At 36.1% G+C, this 17,316-nt stretch overlaps 1 protein-coding gene across 2 annotated transcripts in view; it reads right to left on the reverse strand.

The window, feature by feature from the left end:
- LOC146530288 (uncharacterized) overlaps positions 1-15,686 on the reverse strand; it is a 42,071-nt gene extending 26,385 nt beyond the window's left edge. For both annotated transcript variants that reach the window (XM_085200031.1, XM_085200030.1), the window contains exon 1: positions 14,842-15,686. In XM_085200031.1, coding sequence (XP_085056157.1) covers positions 14,842-14,936 — 95 coding nt within the window. In that variant the 5' untranslated portion in view covers positions 14,937-15,686. The remainder of the gene's footprint in view (positions 1-14,841) is intronic.
- Positions 15,687-17,316: the final 1,630 nt, after the last annotated feature.

Consider the following 17,316-nt stretch of genomic DNA (forward strand, 5'->3'; position numbering starts at 1 on the left):
AAGGAGGTGGTAAAGCTGACTCTCAAGTACAATAGAGATGATTTTCCTGTAAATGTTGCTCGAGTACTTTAGTTCCGTGACTCACAATGGGCTTGTTGAAGGCTTTGAGTTTATGCTGGGGGATTATAGCCCTTATTTAGAAGGGATTGAAACAATTTGCGATGAAAAACAATGTGTATACTGTATATAGGTATACTATTGAGACCGGGATAGCATCTGAGTGTAAATGCGGCGGTTGCGGGTTCGATTCTCACTTTTTCACATTTGAGATAAATAGTTTTCAATTCCTCATTCGGCTAGTAAGATAAAGCATGATGTTAAGTTCCGCCACTGAACACACAATGTCTCAAAAATTGGGTGGTGCGTAGGGAACGGAGAGTATCAACACTCCCTCTGCTTACCCTACTTTATGCAGGACACAGCTTGACATTACTTTTTTTAGTCTTTTTAATATATATAACGAAGAATGATAGTTCGTGAGAGGGTAGATGTTCTGCCGGAGTGCCTTTCAATGATTGCGAAGATCTTTGTCTACTTTGCTAAATGTGGGATTTAGCATGATGTTGTGCGTGAATTTAAAACTTTAAAGTATGCCGAATTGTATATCACAAATTTTTGACAGGTTCACGTAAACGGAACCTAGTCTTAAATTCCGTGCCTCACTTTCCGGACATTACGTGTTAAGTCTTAGTTAACGGTACAAGGAAGTAAATAAATAAGTGATTCCTACGAGTGGGAATCGAATACACAACCATCACGTTTCGACTTTAGCATCAAAACAATCACCTCTCCAATACCCATTAGACAAAGAAAAGACACACATTAGTTTCACGAGAAAAAAGAACAAATGGACAAACAAAACCGCAGGCACAGGCTTAGCTAGCCCAGACGCATTCATTTTAATATCTCGCATACAATATCCCGCGATGGAGGTCTTTGTCTCTGCCTTGTCTCACGGAGTTGTAAGGCGATTGTTTCCTTGCGCCACACAATTTTTTTTTACCGACTTCAAAAAAGAGCCTAGAAGCGGTCGTGGCGCGGCGGTAACAGCGTGTGATTGTAAACACGACGGTCGTGGTTTCGAATTCCATTCGGAGTAATGAATTATTTATTATTTTTATTTCTTCGCCATGGTTATAAGACAGAGCGTTCCCCCCACTTAATACGCAATGTCTCCAAAAGGCAGAAATTGTGAAACGCAGTGTCTTAACACTAGGTTCCCTCTGCCCACGATGCTATATGCCGAATACAGTTTGAGTGCTTGTTTGGTTGAACGCGCTAATCTCAGGAGCACTGGCTCGAATAGAATGGCATTTTTTGGATATGCCATTTATCGAGTATGGCTACTGACTATGTTACATGACAAACGAGAACGAAGCCGTATGTAAAATCCATAATATTGGTACACACTTAGAAAATTAACATTGTTATTAAAATTACTCTTAAAACGTGAATTTTAATCTGTGTTGTACGCGCACGTGCGGTCCAAATGGAGAAACAAAAGTGAGAAGAAATAACAAAGCAAATGGAAGCAATTTTGTGAATAATTCATTTTGGAAAGCTGTCGTCAGGTTGTTAAGCAGCTATTGGGCAACAAAACACGTGCACGATATTGTGACTGTTATCAATATTTTTTTTCTACCTTTACGTTATATCCAGCATTTATCAGGGGAGACAGATAGAACTGAGTGATGGGACACTATGTTCCAATTTACGAGACATTGCGTGTTGAGTGACTAAACTCAACGCTGTCTTGATAGTATCAAGATTGATACCAAAGCCAAAAGGAAGTTAATATAATTCTTTCCCCCGAGTGGGAGTCGAACCCATAACCTCAAACCTCAAAGTGCTGTAACACACAGAACTTAGAAACGTCAATTGAGTGAAGCAATTAATAATTATTAATCGTTTACACTCCACACGTACAACCTACTACCATAGTCCATAAGCCTTTAATCAACAAATGAATCACATTGATTGGGAAACATAGAACAATGGGCGGCAAGAGGTGAGAGGTAGTGTGGCCCACAAAAGCAATCATAACTGAAATTTGTGCTTTAAAATATAATTAACTGAGAGTGATTTGAAGAGAGTTGACTATCGAGAATAGAATATTGATAATACTGGAGGAAGTTCACGTAAACAGCACGAGGCTCCTCGGCGCTAAGTTCCATCACAGGAAACAAACGAATTATCTTTAAGAGGGCATACATAGCGAAGTAACATTAAGAGCTCATACACGCTGAAGCTCACATACATCGGGGTAGGGAAAAAGAACCTAGTTAGTGTGAAGACACTCTGATCTCCGCTTTGTAAATAATTAAAACAATTTCCCCGATCGGAATCGAACCCACAACCATCGCTTTAACAGTCACTAGCCTAAGTATTTTATAAATGTACATTAACGTTGGAGCGCTCGTCATTTTAGTATTAGACATCATAACTTGCTTCGTCACAAGTGCTTGAGATAACAATAATCTGTAGTGTGACGGAATTGATGAGTTGATACTTTCAATGCATATATCCTATACACTGTGATATTATTAACGAAATTGTCTTTGAAGTTATTATTATTATATTACCCCTTATGATTACCATACACGCTTTCCTTTTACATTTGCGGGCGTTATTGTTAAAAATTAATATAGCCTATGTCACTCCACGAAAATTTTGATGAATTTAATGCTCGTACCAAAATTCTCAGACAAACAGACTGAATGAAAGTGATCATATAAAAGTTGAATTTTCTCTTCTACTTACGGAACCCTAAAATTAACAAAAAATCGCAACTCTAAAGTATATCACTGCATGCCACACATTTCACCTGGTGTATTATCTGCAGTAGAACACAACGCTGGCATCCGATCAACGACAAAATTAAAAATATTTGGCAACTTTTATACAATTCCAAACCAGATTCTTGCGATGCTCTCTGATAATATAGTATTATCAAAGCAATTTATTTCAGTATCGACGTTCACGTTGGATGCTTTAAATTCTTCAAATATATAATAACTATGACTATGATTATGCTTTTGAATCTATCTCGAATATACCTAGTGAAATAGGCAAAAGGGAATTAGTGTTAAGACACTCCGTTCTCCATGCACAACCCAAATTCCCAAACGAAACTCAACGTCACGCTTTGTTTTCCAAAGTGGGAATCGAAACCACAACCATCGCCTTTACAGCAAAACGCTGTCACACTGCGCCACGACAGCCTCGCTGCACTCTTATATTTGAATCATCACATCCGACTAAAAACGAAAGTAAAAACGATTGTGTTTCATTTAGACCTACTTGTGTGTAGTAATGGAAATGGTCCGTGCACATCCCAAAACAGTCTGGTGCCCAGACTATTCCACCACTATTTTAAGTAACTAAAAAAATAAATAATATTCCCAGAGTACCTCAGTAGTTGAGGAGTCTAAACAAAAATTCGATCTAATAAACGCGAGTTACAAAAAACTTGCCGAACGGTACTGACCCACTGACGACATTACGTTCCAAATAGAACGTAACCAACACTTAGTTGCTAAGTAATTAAATACACGGGTTTTTCTATACTGATATTATAAAACTGAAGTGTTTGTTTGGTTGAACGTGCTAATCTCAAGAACATTGATCGAGCTTATACGGTATGTCATGCCTACATACCTACTACGTTAATTGTTTGGATGTAACTTAATTATTTATATTTGACTATAGAGGCAAAGACTGAGTTTAAAACTAGTGTCGATATATTTACCAAGGGGACTTTGAATTTTGCTTTGAACTGATTTTTTTAGCTTCTCGTTTCCTCTACTCCTACCTCCATTCCTACGCCCATAACTAAAGATGCCAATGATACGCCTACTGACGTAACTGTATTTGCGATTAATGAAGAAACGATGCCATTTGAGCAATCGAGTAAAAGGATTGACTTGTTTTTAAGTAAAGTAGCTTAAGAAAAAGATATACAACCTGATGTACGATCCGTAAAGAGACATGTGGAAAGTTGGTTATAAGAAAAATGATTATTTTTAGGTTGAGTTCAGGTACGATATAATCCACTGTTCCTGCGGTCAGAGATACCTCCCACATTTAGAGTTAGTCACTCCCACATTTAGAGTTCCCACATTTAGAGTTTGTCACTACGAGTAGTTATTTCTTTTTGACCACAGTGACGAAGCAAGAGAGGATCCATTCCTGTCTTGACTTGATTTATTTTATTTTATTATCTAAAATCTTAACCAAGTAGGTAATTAAGTAATAGACAAAACTCGTTCTCCAAGTAACAAAAACAAACCAAGCGACGGATATGAACCCGCACTAAACAAGGTCACTGCGGCTACAAACATTATACACAATCGTAAAAATGGAGGTTACAATACGTTTTCTCGACCTCGTGACGTATATTATACTTGTCAGTCTTCAGTCGCGGAGTCTCTCAAAGTAATAATCATTTTATTTAACAGTTTAACTGCTAATATATCTTCTGAGCATATCGCGGATTCAATTCCTGGACAGGATAGATATCTATTTATGTATATCCTATGCCTGGCCGATATTTTATTTTTTTAACCGACTTAAAAAAAGGGGGTTATCAGTTTGACGTGTACTCGTCTGTATTATTGACAGATTATGTATATAAAGGCCCGAAACCACCTATATGTAAAGTATAAGGATGTTTATATTTATGATTACAAATTTTCCGAAAACATTAAGTTATAATTTACGGCAAAAATTTCGAACTCTCCTTTAACTAACCTAACCTACCCTGACGATATGCCAAATTCCATTTCATCTGTGCGTTATTTATCAGTCACTAAGAAACGGAAAAGAGTTTTCGAAAACATATTTCAGGATCACAAACGACACAACCTGTCTTCTCTTCGAAACTAGAAGTTCCGAATGACGCCCAACCTCGTCCTGACAAATTCAAATCAATCTCCGACAGCCACCTTGGTCTTAATTGCCCAGAAAATTTTCGGACAATACAACAATTGAAGTTAACAGTTGAGCATAATCTTGCGCCTCCAAAAGGCATGTCGCAATGAGCACTGCACGGTCAAGGGTGCCCAACTCGGTGAAGGTCCGTTACCCAAGCGGCCTCGAGGCAACAATAACTTACTTACACTTTTTTTCCTCGCGAATCATAAGCCACGTTCGTAGCGGCGGCCATCAGCAGGAAGTGCTGTTGGCGTTACAAAACTACCAGATATTAGTTTCCGGGATTTGGTAGTGTGCGGAATAACCTTTGGAATAAACGATTTATACTTGTTCACTACAATGTAGTACCTACTTGGGGTATTTCTGCACGTCATAATAAAACGAATTTATTATCATCTGATTATAAACACGACGGGAGAATTACTAAATTTTAATTTCTTCGTTCTGGTAACTAGACAAAACTCGGCTTTCAGTTCCATCATTCAACACGAAATGTCTTAAAAATTTGGGTGGAAAATAGAAAACGGGATGTCTTCCCCGTGTATACTTGCGGGATACAGCGTGAAGCTATACATTTTCGTGTTACTACTATAACTACTAATATAAGAATAAACTTTAATTATGTATTATGAGGCTTAAAATCATTCAATACATAAACAAAATGGTGAACGTTGAGGAAGCATTAATTGTACGCTACAAGGTATTTTTCAAATTAATAATTTACTGAAAATAAACTACCTACCTATCTATATTTTTTAGAAAAAAGACTTCAAAACTAAATTATCAAATAAAATAAAAAATGGAGTTTACTCTAAAAAAATATATATTTTATGGCAATTAATCACCAAATTCATTCATCATTACTTCCTAGGAGGTTTATTCACCATGACACAGTCGGCTGACACCGTTCTTTCATACTACCTAGCAAAGTTATGGCCTTGTAACGTTTACCTACTCGCGTACCTACAATACCCACTGTGGGCGTCTGACAAACGCAATAATACGCGATAAAATATTAGTTAAAGACCAGTCGTGGAGCACAGGCACAACCATGCGGGTTCGATTCCCAGTTGAGGAAAGGAAATATTTAATATTTTCATATCCTCGCTCTGGTAACGAGGTGAAAGCGGCATTGCATGTTGAGTAGCGGAAATCAACGCCGAGCTTTTGCCTCGTTACCAGAGCGGGGAAATTATAATATTAAATACCTCGAGTGGGAACCGAACTCACAACCAGTCGCGCGCTTGTGCCCCTACGCCACGACTGGCTTCAAATGATTTAAATATAAAAATCATCATTTTCAACATAAAATGTCAGGGCTAGACTGTAAGCGCCCGCATCGTCCTTGCTGGTTCTTCCGCGATGTAATTAAAAATTAACTGCTTTATTATCTATGTATATGTATAGTAGCTGAGGTAGATAAGAGGGTTGGGAGTTCGATTATAACACAATCCTTGCTTTTCGGGGTAAAACGGTTAGGTTCGGGTGCCCTATCGGGGTAGCTAGGCAGGCGGTCTCTGCATACCTCTTTCGTTTCGTCCACTGTCAACAACTAGAACATAAATGTAATATGTATGTTCGAGGCCCTCCTTATCTCAGGGATTCTCATGCTATTTACGTGACTTCCCTGAAGTATAATCGATATTTTGTTCATTAAATTTTGTTATGTTTAAAAATTGACTATCTACTACTGAGGTGTTACGTAACGAAGGAATTCATTTCCTGTCAAATAAATAAATAAAATCATTCCCCCAAATGGGAATCGAACCTAAAACCATCTCATTTACAGTCACTATCCCACGGCGCGACGGCGGCCCTGATGGTTATATTTTATAATTAAATTATGTTAAATCTTACACCTTTGCACTCAACACCTAACGAATAATCAACACTACTCAATAGGCTCAACTGAAAATAGAGTAATTGTCTCTGTGCGTGGAACTTTTTTATTTTCACGCGCCTAAAGTAAAAATAAACGAGTAAAGGATAAAGCAACCTCTTAAACACGTCATCCGTAGGTACATTATTATTCTCTCACGCCGCTAACACTTTCACTACAGGTCAACTTTCAAAATTGCGTGCGACGCGGGTTCAGTGGCAAACCGCGTAGTTTTCCCGCACATAGCAGGATATCCAAAGAGATTATAGTGTCTAATACTCCTTTATAGATCTATGTGTTGGGATCCAACCCGTAACCTTTTGATAAGACCAACTAATTTATACAAGTAATTTCCACCGTGCTTGTGGTATATAATCCATAGTGTATTTATTGAACATTGTAGGCATCAACGTGCACTTCCACTTTTGTAGAAACGTAATGAAAAATAAGTATTTCCGGTTACACTTATGTATCATTTTCAACTTTCCGCCCATTTTAGAAAATTATCTCTTGAGTGGTGGAACTTAACGCCAGGGTAGGCAGGGGAAACATGGGAACCTAGTGTTAAGTCACTCCATTCCGTTCAGTCTTAAATTTGCATTAAGTATTTCCGGACAAATGGACGAGTGACTCAATATCACGCCAACCGATTTCGATGATTCTTTCTTTATTGGAAAGTGTACATACACATCAAGGGTAGTTTGATGAAAGTTTGGTTAAATTCTATGGGATCTGGTGGAAGTCCGTTTTTTTCTTATAAATTGTAATACATTATAGCGTATAACTGTTACCGCAATAATGGTTGTTAGTCTAATGTTAATGTACGGACTATGGCATTGAGATCCGAATCTAACACGCAAATTATCATCCGTCTATTCTGCAATATGCGGGATTGAGCGTGAAGCTGAAAACAAATAAGCACGTGACGACGCGGCACGCCGTGGACGCTGTTAAAATATTATTATCATAGCATGAAAACAAGTTTGTTTTTTACGTATTTTTTATTGAAATCTTTATGGACTTCAAAAATCTGTGTCAATAACAATAACCTTCTCATTATTATTATTTTTCAAAAGCTGCAGCTGTGCTTGTTAGCGCGATGTACTAATTACGTGTGAGAAAACGAAAACAATTAATTCCCCCGAGTGATAATCGAATCGACAACTGTCATTTACAGTTAAAAGCTTTTTTATTTCACTCTTTATCTCTCATATAGCATTGTAGGTAGAGAAAACGGAACGTCAAGACACTATTTTTAGCTATAGCTCCGCTTGGACTTATTGCGTTTTGTATGGCGGAACTGAACGCCGTACTTATATCTATAACAAACATTGCTTATTTTAGGCACCTACATAAAATATAATCTACATCTCAGTCAAAAATATACATTTCTATAAGCATAGCCGAAAAACACGCACAAAAGCTTACACCAAGGCATTATTTCGAGACCCCACTCTAAGAGAACTACCTGCTGTTAAAGCGAGAAGGCGTCACCGTCTTATCTATAGTTAGACGCCAAAATCAACCTTATTATACGCAATTAAGACTCAAATTATCTCAGCACGTTGGGATCGTGCAGCATTTTTTGCTGTACCTTCCAATTTTTTGTCGTATTGCAGTATTTGATCGGTCTTTGTGACCGTGAGCGTTATGGGGGGAACAATAAGGGTGAATTTTTGATCCTGTAGGCTTAGAATTCTTGGTATTTTCAAATATTAGGTAGGTAGGGTATTCAAAGAAACACAGATGCAACGCTAAAGGACGCTGGGAAGGCAAAATCCTTTAGAATATGACAAAGGCTTGGGTGTTCATAGAAATTGTTCAATCTATACTAATATTATAATGCTGAAAAGTAAAACCGTTGGGGATGAAATGTTAAGCTAAAAAATATAATTACAATTAACCCATCTGAGGTCAAAGTTACCTCCTCCATTAAGAATGTGTCATGTCATGAGTCATGTGTCATACACGAGTAGATAGTTACATTTGATCACAAGAATGAAGCCGCAAGTAAAACCTATTTCAATAATATAATAGTAAATGGTATAAAATTGCTTTAAGTGATGATTTTAAAGTCTGGTCTGCCATAGCGACACAGATTTTAACTGTAAACACGTATTAGGCATATTTTTTTAATCAGCCTATCGCCGACCACTGCTGAACGTAGGTCTCCCTCATCAAGCGCCAACCATCCCGGTCTTGGGTTTGTCGCATCCATCCGGTGCCAGCCACATTCTTTAAATCGTCTGTCCATCGCGCTGCAGGGCGTCCTACACTACGCTTGCCTAAGCGCATTAGGCATATGGTACATGCAAATCCCCAAGGAAAACATTTTTAAACATTTTTTCATCTTAATCATCAAATGTGAAATTTCTCCACTGAACCGAAACGACATCAATACAGACATTCAATCGACCGTAAAAGATTTGTAAGTGTGGAAAGGTGAAAGGTGTTTAGTGAATCGAAGCTGTGACCACCGCCCTATCCGGTGCACCGCGCCAGATGGTCATCGAACTGTATCATTTTGGGAATAAGACGACTAAATATTTAAAAACTATACCAACCAAAATCTTAATGAAAACAAAAGGAAGATTAACGATTTTTTAAGTTAGTAAAGTTATCTATATATATAAAATCGAAAGGTCACTCACTCATCACGAAATCTCAGAAACTACATATGCTAGGAATCTCAAATTTCGCATAGGAGTTATTTATAGGACGTAGGTGCTTGCTAAGACGGGAATTTGCAATATTCGACTTCTAAGGGGTTGTTTTTGGGGTCGAAAGTTTGTATTAAACTTCATTACTACAAATGCTAGGAGTCTCAAATTTTGCATAGACGTCACTAGGACGTAGCCATGGAGACAGAAATTAATAATAACATAGTTCACGCGGGTAAAACCGCGAGCGGGCCGCTAGTATTTTATACGTATCGCATATAGCAAAGTCGACAGATGGTACCTAGTGTTAAGACACTCAAATCTCTCCCACGCACTACACAATTTTCGAGACATCGCGTGAAACTCGAGGCCGCGCGATTTAAGGACGTTAAACCTACCATGTATAATATAATAATTTTTCGAATCTAGAAATATGCAAATAAATAGTACCTAATCCATATTATTTAGTTTGTTTTGTTTGAACGTATTCATCTCAGGAACTACTGGCACCAATTGAAAAAAAATATTTTCGTGTTTAATAGTCCATTTATTAGGAAGGCTATTATGGGCTATATTAATGAAGTCAATCGTTCCTACAGAATTACCCCCCTCCCGTACTTAGAGAGTGTCATGCGTCATGTGTCATACACAACGAGTACGTTAGCACCAGTTGCAATATACCCCGCACGTTGATTGAACCCGCAACCAGGTGTTTGCAATGTTGTGTCCATTAATACTAAATAAGATAATTGCATAAAGTAAAGCTATCGCTGCTCAAATTTGTTGAATAATTCATTACAAGTAATCATAAGGGTAGCCCGAAGTGACCACCTGTGCTCGGCGTCGGTTAGTGAACCCTTATTTTTATTATATAATCAAAATGTTAGTTCAAATCAGTCTGGGGGTATTTTAAATTTATATTAATATAAATTTTTCAATGCCTAAGATATGAAAATAGGTGGAAGGTTGAAAAAATACTAATTTACTTACTTTAATTAGGTATATGACTAAAATTCGTAACTATTATCGTTGCAAAGCAGCAAAGCGTAAGACTGTAAACGTGACGGCTGTGGATGATTCCCAGTTCAGGGAATAAATCATTTTGATTTCCTCGCTTTGGTAATAAGACAGCGCAAACTTGAGTTCCACAAAGGAACTTGTGACACACAATGTCTCGAAAACAGTGCAATGCGTGGGGAAAGGAGTGTCTTAACACTATATTCCCTCTGTGTACCCCGCTACCTGCGGTAAACAGCATGAAGCTAAAAAACTCTCACAGTTCTTAATCGGATACCTGTGTACACTCAGGCATAGGCTCTTAAACACAGCTCTATAACTTAGTATGCGTGAAAGTTAAATAATAACTTTCACTTATCCAAGACTAAGATAAGTAAGGATGCTGTGGAGTGTGGAGACGCACGAGATGAGATGAAATTCATATTTAATTTACCAAAAAACTTGCGACTCGCACGCGGCTTCGCTCGCTAGAACTAAATGATTATTTATTTACTAACTTGAATTACTATTGTGTTCTAACAATATTATCATTATATGCATAAATTGAAAATTAAAAATGTCATCCAATTCAATAATAACATTATTATATAACAATTTCGTCGAAACAAATTATTTATATTGATATTATTTTATTCTATAAACCGATTAAAATAAAACAAACGTTAAATATTAAGAAAATTTGCCTAAATAAAATAGTGAAAACTGCACTTAAATCGTTCAAGCCGATTCTGAGTTTAGCGTGAACAAAGGCACAGACAACAAAAAATAAAAATCATTGTTGTTTACGTTTTTAATGCTCATTTATATTTATAAAGTCTTGTTACTATGAATATAAAATCCTGTTGTTGTCCAACAAGGAATTTTTAAATTTATACATACTATACTTTTATACTAATACTAGTGGATGCGCGCAGCTTCGCCCGCTTATTACCCTTAGGCGTGAATTCTAATAAACCGTGAAACACATGTTCAATGAAATATTTTTAAGAGTCTGAATTTAAAATTTTATAAAAATCGGTGCCAATTAAAAAAAAAATCCATACAAACTTTCAACCCCTAATTCATCCCTTTAGGGTAACAATTTTGTTGTTTATGTTCTACAAGTCAGAAGTTATAACTACTGACTACGTTACTGAACCTATCTTTGACCACCTGGTGCCCCCAGGTGTCAAACCCACTGCCCTCATGCATTACTAATGAGTTCTTTTCATAACTCATATTTATTTATAAGGAATCTTCATTACGTCTTCTGTATAAGAGATTGTTTAAATCTTTAATTCTTTCGTAGCTTCATGTAGATTAAAGGATTCACCACTCTCCGTCGAATCTATACTTCTATACTAATATTACAAAGCTGAAGAGTTCGTTTCGTTGAACACGATAATCTCAGGAACTACGGGTTCGAATTGAAAATTATTTTTGTGTTGGTTAGGCCATTTATCGAGGAAAAGACCATAGACTATATTACATCCCACCAAAGACGAAGCCGCACATAAACGTTAATTAAGCATACACAACTTTAGTATACATCTTCAGAGTTTATATTTATTTACAAGGTCTTCTTACACACCCCTGTATAAGGGAAGGTTCAAATATCAATATAACCAATTTGCGGACCACACGAGAATTTAATTTAAAATGCAACAAAACAAAGAAAAATCACTAACTCTAAAAGTATAAATATTATGTGTATGACGCCATATATATTGCTGTCTCTTTCATTCTAGTACAGTTAGAAAAAGACAGCAATATAGACATCCGCCCGGTGAGTAAACAATGAGTTATCAACCAGTTGTGAAATATACCCTTACTCTCTTATTATACGAATATACTAGCAGCCCAGACGCGGCTTCGCCCGCTTACTCATATTTTAATATCCCTTAATTATTATATGAAAAAATATACAAAATGTTTACATAAATTATAGCCTATGGGTTATTGTGGTGCATAGTATAAGCTATACTTTAAAGTGTCATCTAAATCCGTTCAGTAGTTATTGCGTGGAAATAGAACAAACATCCATCCATATTTTACATGCGGCTCTTCGTCCGCGTGGTCAAATGGAAATAGCTATGCGTTGTGTATCACTGATGACACATTCTAAACTCTGATCACAGATACAGTGGTTTACATTGAAAATATTAAAGTATTGTAATAATATTGCCTATAAGCCTCCCTTGATAAAAGGGTTAAATGACCGACACAACAAGAATTCTTAAATTCGAAACAGTAGTTCCTGAGATTAGCGCGTGCAACCATACAAAACGCTCAGCTTATTAATTTTAGTATAGATTAAACACCCCGTAATTCACAATAATCACTTTTTTTCAGCTTCACGCGTAATCCCGCACACTCGAAGAAAAGCAATTGTTTATGTCAAAATTAAATATTTTGTTGATTTTTTAAAATTTTTTGAACGTCAATTAATTTACCACCGCTTCACTAAAGTTACTGCCTCAGACCTGAGAAGAATCGTAGAGACCCTCCGTTCCCCTAACACCACATGATTTATAAGACACTGCGTGTTGAGAGACGGAACTAAACGCCGCGAGGAATTCGTCCTTTAGTCCAGGTATCCATCCGTAGATAGTATCAGGTACGACGGACGTTTCGGTTCAACGCCCGGTCCTATATATAGAGGCACGCGGATGTATACTGTCTGTGCCTATACGTATAGTGTCCTCGACACGACGACGTGTGACGCTTTAAACGTTACTGTTTTTTTTACTTAGCTCCACATTGTATGCCGCATACAGCAGGGTAGGCAGTGGGAACCTAGTGTTAAAACACTCCGTTCCCCACGCATTGCCAAATTTACGAGACATTGTATATTGAGTAACAGAATTTAGTGCTTCATCTTGTTACCAGTATGAGGAAATGAAAATATTAAATAAATCATCAACCATCTTATCTACAGACATACACTTCCCCACTATGAAAAAATGGTCTCATGGTTAAATAAAAACACTAAATATTAGTCATCATATTAAACAAAATTGATAACAGCTGGTGGATACAATTTTAGAACTGTCTAATGTGATGACAAGTAGTATTATTATTACTTTAGCAACAAATATATCTATGATTTATTTTTATTCAGTTGCACACTGTATCCCGTATACAGCAAGGTAGGTAGCGGTGTTAAGATACTCCATTCTCCAAGCATCGCTTAGCACTTGTATCTTGTTAAGAGAGTGATAAATTTAAAATAATTCATTCCTCAGCGTGAGAATTGAACCTAGAGCCATCATATTTACAGTGCAATACTGTCCCAAAATTGAAACTTGAAAAGCGTATACAAAATGAACTTCATTTTTAGTAAAGTTTATGTAAAACAGTTTGTTATACAATCATTTTGAAGACTGAAATGTAGAAAGTAGTTTGAAATTAGTGGTTCTGTTTTTTCTATTTTGTATGATGCTCAAATAAAGTAAGCTAATTTAAAAAAACATCGTTTTTAAAAATATGTGACACATGAATGTATGTAATTAGGTATTTGATTTTAAATAAAATACTTAAACCAAATTGATTGCATATGTATACTAAAACATGAATCAAGTCAAACCAGTAGGTCCTGATATTAGCATTATCAACCAAGCAAACTCTTCAGCTTCACAAGGGTCATGTAGTCCTGTGAACGCAAAGATTGTAAATACCATCCCGACTAAGAGAAAATAAGTATAATATAAAGTATGTTTTGGAATCATTTATTTATCAATCATTATTGTAGATACTTTCTATATATTTATATAAATCTATATCAAAAAACAGCATTTATGTACTTTTGAATTGTTGAATAAACATGTTGCTACCACCATGCACGGGCTTAGCGGCAGTCATACTGAGAACCGGCAAGAAATTCAACAGTTGCTCTTGACAGTGTCAATGCTACAATTTTATTATAATGTAGACCGGCAGCTATCCTTCATGATATTCATTTGATATTCCATATATTTTAATACATATATGGAAAAAATATTCAATAACCTTAAATAAAATATTTAACCAATCCTAAAGAAAAATTATAGAAAGACTGAAGGTAGTTTAAAATGCATATTTCAATACAATAGTTAATAGCACTTAGAACTAAAACCTAATTTGAGTCATACTTTAGTGACCAAAATACAACATCAACTTATTCTTATATTACAGCCAAATTATACAAAATGTTTATGTAAATTGTAGCCTATATTATTCTGTGAGTGTTATTATGTATAATGCATAAGCCATATTACTGAAAAGTTTCATCTGAATCTTGTCAGTAGTATTCATGTGAAAGAGGATCAAACATCCTTCTTCACAAACTTTCACATTCATAACATAATATGAAGTAGTATTAACATAATATCTTACCTGTAGTTTTGTTCATAATCCCAGTAGTCCTTGTACCGTGGGTGCCAGCGTGGGCCGCCGCGCGAGTAGGGCCGCCTCGAGCCCCCCTGGCTCATTGTTGACCCATACCACGTTCACTGGAGTCCTAGACCTTGTACTGGAGCCCTAAGGGCCCTATTGAAGCACTACTTGGGTAATACGCAACGTGATCACTTTAGCATGAAGCCTCCACTGGAGCCCTAAGGGTATTGAAGCCTAGTATAGGTAGGTAACACGCAGACGTATTAGAACCGTAAGGGTTTGAAGCCCTATAAAGGCAGGTGGTAACTTCACTATAACTTGAAGCTCTAGAGCCCCTTGTACTGGAGCCCTAAGACCTTTGGCGGAGCTCTATACTGGCAAATGGTAACACGCAGGCGTAATCACTTTGGACGTAAGTTAAATAACTAGTTATTAATGACAATTATGGGCAGATTGCTTCACAAGTAATGGAGGGTGGACGGTAAAGCGAAGGCACGGTGCGGCGACGCTGTCTCTCTTTCTACGTATTGATTTTATATTAGAGAAACGTTCTATCACATTTATTTTGCACGTTTTTGTATATTTAAAACGTTTATTTGTCTAAGGAAAGCGTAGGACACTCTAGTTCACATAATTAATGTGTACATAAGTATAGATTCGTCACGCACTATAGGATTGTGTTTCCATTGTATTTTTCAACACTGTAAACGTTTCACTAACAATGAAATCACTATTTAAACTGCATTTAGCACTGTAGCAGGATAAATTTTAAAATATAATAAATTAAAAGCGATCGCTGCTCCGTCGAAGCAGACTGCACGAATACGTAAGCTTGAAAAAAAAAACTTTACACAACTTGTCTATGCCTGGTACGCAAGCATAAAGCGCTTATACAGCTCTGCTGTTTAATGATTCTAAAATTACAATTATAAAAAAAGCGCTACATTGCTTGAGTGCACTAATGCCCCACCCATTGTTATTATAATGCAGCCAACATGACGCACGGAGAGTACTCTGAAGTTGACGCGAGTGTGACAAGTATGTCTGTCTCCCTTTAACTAATGAATTAGAGCGAGATGGCTATATATATTTTTTCATAGTAAATCATTATGGCTATAGCTGGGCTGTTAACATTGTGTCTTTTGTGAAATTACTGGGGTAATAAAAATAAATGAAAACAATTGTCGAGTAATATAAAGTAACTTAAAATTGTTGTTAAATATAAACATATTCTTGGAAGTTAGTCCTTTAAAATTTTTAAAACAATGATGTATATTTCTAGAAGTTTCGTACATTTTCTATTGAAGTTAGAATAATAGGAACTAGTATATTTTTTTAATAAATGAATTTTATATTTTAAAAATATGTTTCACCTTCTTAAGTAATTCTTTTAGAAAAACAGATCCAACAAGGCCAAATTACAATGTCAACATTAAAAAGTAAAGCGAAATAAAATTATTTAAAAAACCCTAATTGCCAAAAAGCAACATTATCTACTCTTGAACGCTTTTATAAATTATTGCAACAATAAAGACAAAAATTAGACTAATTAACATTGAGCAAAAAATAGCATCTATCTCATTTTTTCTCTACGTATAAAAATTCTACAAAAAATACCCATAAAGCACACATCAACACTTGAACTACAACACGAATATTGAGAGTAAGATGGCGGCCACAGCTCACATTGCGAGATATTTCACAAAATTTATTGCACGAGCGAAAAGGATAGACATATAAACTTTAAGCAAATATATATTGCTTTCTCTTTCTTTAACTGTATCGAACATTCATGGCGTATATTTGTAATCAAACATTTAAATAAACACTAATATTAACACGTGGTTCTGGTTCTTTATTTTTTTTAAATGTAACAAAAATTGTGCTGGCTTACATATATAACTTATGAGACAGCAAAAAATAAAAAGATAAATAGCGAAAATAACATTTTTAATTGTAGCAATTCGTCCTGTTTCTTACCCGATTGCGCTAAGCAAAAGAGGGTAATGTGCTTATATCTATGTATATATATAAATTTGTTCCTATATGGAGTTGTAGAGACCAAATAGTTGATGAAAAAATACCACAGCGACAACCAGACGCCACATTGTGACAATGAAAATAAATAATTAATTAAAAGTAAAACTGATAAGTAGGTCAAATAGAGCTTACACTACTAGTCTCAAATGAAATTAGTAAATATTCAATTTCCTCGAGTGGGAATCGGACTTGGAACTAGTTACTTTTAAAGTCGCACGCTTGTGCTCATGCGCCACGATTCTCAAGATAAATTTGCAATTGTATATATCAATACAAATGCCTTAATCTAAATATTTTTAGTTAATTTGTATAGAAGTCAATTCAATATTGTACACTCTTTGACAAAATCAAAGACACACCACTATAATACAAACTATATTACCCTGAGTGAGATGCAAATCCACAACCATCTTATTCAGTGTAACAAGAGGAAGT

Source organism: Heliconius melpomene, chromosome 17 (genome assembly GCF_056956725.1).
Source record: "Heliconius melpomene rosina isolate 202511_hmr_F chromosome 17, ASM5695672v1, whole genome shotgun sequence".
Lineage (NCBI taxonomy): Eukaryota > Metazoa > Arthropoda > Insecta > Lepidoptera > Nymphalidae > Heliconius > Heliconius melpomene.